At 46.1% G+C, this 6,630-nt stretch overlaps 1 protein-coding gene across 1 annotated transcript in view; it reads right to left on the bottom strand.

Annotated features, from left to right (window-relative positions):
- T265_13374 (hypothetical protein) overlaps positions 1-5,342 on the bottom strand; it is a gene marked incomplete at both ends in the record, with an annotated part of 37,608 nt that extends 32,266 nt beyond the window's left edge. Inside the window, 3 exons of the mRNA XM_009168608.1 lie at positions 2,156-2,198; positions 2,973-5,169; positions 5,230-5,342. Of these exons, the coding sequence (XP_009166872.1) occupies positions 2,156-2,198; positions 2,973-5,169; positions 5,230-5,340 (2,351 nt within the window). The remainder of the gene's footprint in view (positions 1-2,155; positions 2,199-2,972; positions 5,170-5,229) is intronic.
- Between the last annotated feature and the right edge of the window lie 1,288 nt (positions 5,343-6,630).

The following is a 6,630-nucleotide window of genomic DNA, read 5'->3' as shown; positions in this document are numbered from 1 at the left end:
CAGCATATCCAGCTGCAGCGGCCTCTGCATCACCAGAGGTGCGCAGTCGGAACCTGGAAGAGAGCGAGGGGGCAGTCAGTTCGATTACAGTACTTGCGTCCTGCGTCCTTGTTTCTGACAGACAACATACATCAATACAGAGGGAATCCAGCGTACGCGCAAGAGCCACCTGTTGACCTGCTTGCTTCAGTGTGCGAACATTGAAAGTGGCTAAGTAGACAGGCTTTCGGGGTTTGAAAACAGACTTCGAAGTGCTTAGGATTGCAACTGAACTGGGACGTGCAGAAGCTGGAGCTGAGTGTGATGCAGGGCGAGCAAAACGGTCAGTCCTAGAGCTGGGACCTGCAGATAAAGTATTCAAATTTGGGCGGGGGAGGGTGGAAGACGGAAAACGTGAAAGCGTAAGAATGGAGGCGTCAGCAGTAGCATTTTTTCGCTTACCCGCCCTGCTGTATGCAGCAAGTAAGGCGACCCGGCTGATGGCACCACGCGACGGCCGATGTGGCATGAGAATATTGTTAGTTGTGTAGGTCATGGTTGTACGAGGGCTGGGATACTGCCAGGGCGCCCACACCTAGACAGGAGGACGATTAGGGTCCTCAACCAAAGCCTTTGGCTCAAAAGCCTAACCGCAAGGCAGCGGTGTTTGGCGGGGCAAATCAAATGCATTACCTTTTCCACGGAACAAGTCGCCATACATGTTCCAACCCCCAACCTGGAGGACAAGGAGACTGTGTTCGCCTCTAACCATACGTTAAGGTCCAGTCTCTTCGTGACGGCCTCAGCAATTTGCGGTGTCATGAGAGTTCAGTCATGACAGTGACGTATTTAGTGGGCCTCCAGTCCATGGTTTCAACTGCCATCCTCTTAAGAAACTGCCCGCTGAGAAGCACTGGGAATGTTGTCCTCAAACAACCTCAGACAGTTCCTCCAGTTCTACACATGCATGCCGAGGATTCTCTGCCTTCGAAACCTCATACTTCGGTCTGCAACTGCTTGAATTCGCTCACACTATACGTCCCGTCTTCCTGTGGGTTTTTTCCTGGCTAATCGCAAATGTCAACTACTTCACGACAAGGTCACTAAAATACATTAGTGGGTGCGGACGAATTTCAACATCCTTATCGACAGTGATCAGTACGCCCCGTGATCTACAGTTCCAAAGCACAAAAACAATGGCAATAAAGTTTTACTTTGGAATGAAGTGTATAACAAAAGAGTTGATGGTATCCTTCGAAAACAGTCGTTGTTTCATCTTCCTAACGAAATTGACTAAAGAGATGGATGAGCCAGTACAAACTACCAGCGGATCCTTTAGCCAAGCGCCTGTCCCAAAACAAACCAAGGCACAACCAAAAGAAAATCGCCACCTAAAAGAACTTAAATAGCAATCACACATCATAGGAGTGCTTGTGAAACGTGTGCCTCAAGAAGTACACATCCGTTTACGAGGAAAATAGAGCTTCATGGTTCTGCTATCTGCGCGTGGTACACAACAAAAGGCCTTTAGTGTACAGGTTCACCCCAGATATCTCCATATTCAAGGTGTGCCTTAGTGCAAACACTCTGATGAGTGAACAGAACTTTTGGTATTTGCGAGTATTAGTCAAAAATAGTACTGTGATTACAACGTGGTCTCCAAACCGTACTTTCAGGTTTTTCTAACGTATTAGGATGCCGAATTCCATTTGTTTGGAAAATTGTGCCGAAAATCCAGTTATCGATGACCAATCATTTCAATTTCCACGAAACGAATGCAGTTTCGCCTTCGGGTTGGTGTAATGCAAGGATCTAATGATAGAATTCGGATTTTGTAGGTGGCCAGATTTCAACCATGAGGCTTAAAAGCACAAAGACGTTCAAGGAGTAAAGCGAGTACGCAAAAGGGTAAGATAAGTGGGCTGTCGACGGATTTTCAGCAACCTTATGAGTAGCACATTACAAAGATATACATGTATTGCGATATTTCAAATATCGTAGCGACTGAAACATGAGGCGGCCTGGTGCAGCACATTCATTTGCCTGAGAACAGCATAAACGAGAGATTCAACTGGAGTCCAGGTGAGTCTCCCGAAAAAAAAATTAGTTTGCAAATGAGTGTATATTCGCTAAGATAAGTGGAACTATATACAGCTTCCGTGGGAATTGGTCATACCGCTGAATAGCCACTCGTAACTTCTTCAAAGAAGACCATTGACCTAGATCTCACTCGAAGTTGACGAGAACGATAATAAAGTGATTTTCAGCCTTTCAGGTGGAACCAACACGCGATGCAGTCAGTGCTGAAAGTTCCTCCTCATTTAATTATACACAAAGGGAATTTATGTTCTATCGTGTAAGGCCATTTGAGAATGCGGGAAATGTGCGAATTTCACTTGAGACACACGAGAAACTATGGCGCGAGCCACAAGCATACGACAAAGATGCATACGACTAGCATTTCTGTTGAGAAATGAGCCTAGCCGTTTCAAACTCGAGCTGAACGAACCCAGGATCAACCCGTTGTCCCCAGGAAGCCGTACAACCACCTGGATTGAAAACCACTGATTTAAGTGACAAGTTGAACCATCCGAAGAATCTTAAGCAACAGGACAGGATATGTTAGAAGAAAAGTGTACCTAATTCGACTGATGACTGACAATAATATAAACAGAGTGAGAATTCAAAACCGAAGAAGTTTTTACAGAATACGTAGTAAAACCTTAGGTATGAGCACGAGCGCATCAATGACAAATCAGTATGTGGTAGTGGAAGCTACTGAAAAGCCGAATCAACACCAGTGAAGAGTTATCCATAAAGCAGAAATAAGAGATGAACGGTCACCTTCCTACAGAAAAGGGTAAGCTTATCACAAAATAAATACCTAGAGTGGAAGCATCACAGACAGGCTTCTTCAACAGACACGTCTCGTTACATCAGTGGTTAATTATCTTCAGTCTCATCGGTATCACTAAGAGCAATAACGTCATTACTTTCCGTTTGCTGATGAAGTTGTTTGAGTCCGCACACGAGCTCCAAGTAGTCTGCATCATCGAAAACACGGAGGAGAAAGCGGAAACCATCCATTTGATAGGCATCCAGTACAGCTTGTGAACATCCGGAACAATGAGAGAATGCCGAAGTGGCAGGTAAAACATTGCCAAAGTAGGGAAGGAAACCACGAATTTGATGTGGGACTAGGCCGAAGGAACTATGGACGGGGGAGGGATTACCATTCAATGCGTCAATTGAGGTTGCAGCAGGAGCTTCGGGGCCTTTTGGGTGTTGAAGGACGTTGACCAAAAGTTCCACCGCTAGAGCGGAAGCTATCAAAGAGACACCCGGTCTGGTTACGGTGCACTGCTGATCTAGACTGCGGTTTTGTGTCGAATTAGTCGGACCAACAACGTCATTGCAAAAATAGCAACCGAGGTTGCCGCCGTCGACCGACGGTTTGGGAGGGATATGTACGGATGTATCTCCTTCAGTTGTGGGTGAAGTGGTGGTATGTGTTTGTTTTTTATAGATTCCAGGTGAAACACCAGGGGGAGCTCGACCGTGTCTCATAACAAGATAGGTATCGAATCCAAGGGCGGCATTGATAACCAACTTACCGTGAACGTTTGCCAATAACGTTGGGAGCCACCTCGACTCACGTGTATCAGTTAGCAAAAAAACAACATCATGATAAGAAATAAGCTCACTCAAACGACTGCATGCTATGTACGAATCGAGAACTCTAGGTGGAAGTTTGAGATCCGTAATAGGGAGTCCTAGTTTATTAGGCAATACCTCTGAAGTGGCAGTTTCGTTCGACCGGTTACTGACCGGATGTCCAGGCATCGGTATAGAAAGCTGGAAACCTTCGGTGGTGACGCCGGGCGAAATCTTTAACAGCGCATGTGCCGCTGCTGACGCTTTGGGACTCCCACCGTTCTTTGTATCTTCAAACACGAATAACGACTGTCGTACGGGATTAGACAAAGAGACGTTGGCATTGTCAACAAAAGTGATGTGACGAACGCCCCAGGCGAGTAGTTGGCGAGAAACATTGCACCCTAGTGTCCCAGCTCCAATCAACAGGCATTTCGTTTCACGCACAGTTTCAAGCCTGAGGTCAGGCACCAAACGCCATTTCATTAGTTTTAAATTTAAATCAATGGCGGATTCCGAAAGCCTGAGTGGATCCATGCTGGCACTGAGGTTGACGAAACGGGGTTTAAGCTGATTGTCACATTTTTCCCATCCAACAAACTGAGTGAATGAAGAGCTCTTAACGGCACACAGTTCCACTTGCAGTACCAAACTGTGATTGCAGCTGCGTTGACCTTGATAAAACCGTTCTCTGAAACACACAACTCGTAGTCTTTGTTTATCTTGAACCAAAGTAGCTGAGAGAGCAAATAACATGTTACGCAGAGGCCATCCCGGGTAACAACCATGAGTGGATGGATCACAGAAGGCCAGATAAATGTGAGGGTCATCCAAACGCATCCCAGCACATGAGACGATATGAAAATCTGTGGAACCATTCATACTTTTCTCCGCCTTTATGGCAAAAAAAGCACTCCTGTGCTCTTGACGCCACAAATCATAGGCGACCAGAAGTTTCGTGAGAGCAGATTCCGAAAACTCCTCATCAAGAAGCCGTGATCCGAGAAGCACAGGTTGTGGATCGGAGATCACCGCGGGATATGCGAACCAAAAGTAGAACTTGTAGTGCTTGAGGTCACAATAAGTGAGCAGTTGGAAATCCATAAGCTTTTCTGGGTCTCTCAGATACTCATTATCCTCTAATGCTACCTTGAACATGGCTTGACCGCATTTATTAATAAACGGCTGCTTCTCAAAATTTTTGAATTCATCGAGACTATTAAAAGTGGTCATTTTTCCCTGTATACGGTATGCGGGACCGGTGATCCTTTTGACAGCATTATCGGGGAATGCAGATATGTCAACCGACACTCGAGGGGTGAGTCCAGCAGCTAGTGTATTGGAGAATTCGGCTGAAATACCGAACGGTCCCTCAGACAGCCTGTACTCGTCTAGTTTCTTCTTTGCCAATAGATGCCAAAAACCGGTGTCGACGAACGTCTCAAAAGGCAAGTACATTAGAGGCTCCACCATTACAGTTGATTGGCAAAGTATTGGATGACAGATGATGGTGAAATTAACTTGACGCTGTTGCAACTAGCAATAAACACTAAAGGTCAATTTCAAATATCCATATGAATGGATTGCATAACTTACCCACGAGAAAACACTGGAAGTCGAGGTCTCGGCAGATTGGACATGGGTTGTTCTCAGATACAAACGCTTCAACTCAATTGCAACAAATCCGGAAAGACAGTACCACAGAATATCTGAAACGGGAGTAAGATAAGATAACAACCGCTTCTGATACTTGGTGTGACGCGGGCGAATCACGCTACGATGGGGTGTGGAAGTCCTCACCAGTAACCTCTTCACTTAAGTTCAGTTGAAATCACTAACCAAGATTCACAGACAGACTATGATCATATGAACAAACCATTAGAATACACAATCGACAGCAGCGAAAGTGCCCCCAGGTCACATTAGTCATCATACAAATGAGGGGACATAGAAGCACACACAACCGTTTATTTTTCTCATTTTGCTTGACTGTTATTCATCAACTCTCTTCTACTGTCACTTACACAGACCCGTCTTTAATACGTCAGTCAGGTGACTGAGAGACTGCAACCAATCGATCAATCGATTTATCAGCTATAAACCGTGTACCAGCGCAGCCTATGAAGCGTGAGTAATTAATCTATCACAGGAGAGTTCCTTCTTCCTAAGACCATTTGGTGTACCTCAGCATCACTAATCCGATGTTCCCACCAGACTTGACCAGAACTTCGGAGACACTGATGATCAAACAGACATCTTCCATATGTCCTCTGGGCGAGACGCGGCGGGATGGACCAAGTGGATAGAGCGCGATAGACCGGAAGGTCCTGGTTCGAATCCGACCTACGCCCCTCGACTTCCCCTGTCTAAGCTTGGGCGACCTGGCAGTATCCTAGCCCTCGTGCCTCCTTCGTGTGGCATGGCAGCTAGGCCCTGAAAGGGTGCTACAGCTGAACGATAGGGGCCACGCCTCTGATCCATAAAGTAGCATGGACCGCACAACCGCGGTGTAAACTGTTTCCTCGACAGACAAACTCACATCATGTCATTGTCACAGGTGTTGGAGGTTTGGCAAAATCTGACCTCGCCTTTCCGATTCGACAAATTATCTCATTTCCAGCTAGTCCACCGGGACTTATACAGCTGCCAAGGTAAACAAATTTATTTACCACATTGATAGGCTCACCTGCAAACATGAGGTGTGGGTTTGATCCCACTCAGTCTTGTAGCAGCATTTTACACTTTGCAGGTGTGAAGCGCATGCCATACCGTGCGGCGGAGTTATTTAGGTTATTTGAAATCGTTTGCATTTGGAAGGGATCTGAACTAAGGAGAGCAATACCGTCCGCACACTCAGTGTCTGTGAGGGAACGTTCCGAGGTTTCAGAGGCAGGGAGAGAAATTTCTAGCGGCATAGCAACAACAAAGTTGAAGAGGAAAAGAGAAAGAGGACTGCCTTGTCTCACACCACTGGACGTGGTGAACTCAGGCGAGAGC

The sequence above is a fragment of the Opisthorchis viverrini genome (assembly GCF_000715545.1).
Source record: "Opisthorchis viverrini unplaced genomic scaffold opera_v5_61, whole genome shotgun sequence".
Lineage (NCBI taxonomy): Eukaryota > Metazoa > Platyhelminthes > Trematoda > Opisthorchiida > Opisthorchiidae > Opisthorchis > Opisthorchis viverrini.
The sequence above is the reverse complement of the archived record's forward strand: the minus strand, read 5'-3'. Positions and strand labels throughout refer to the sequence as shown.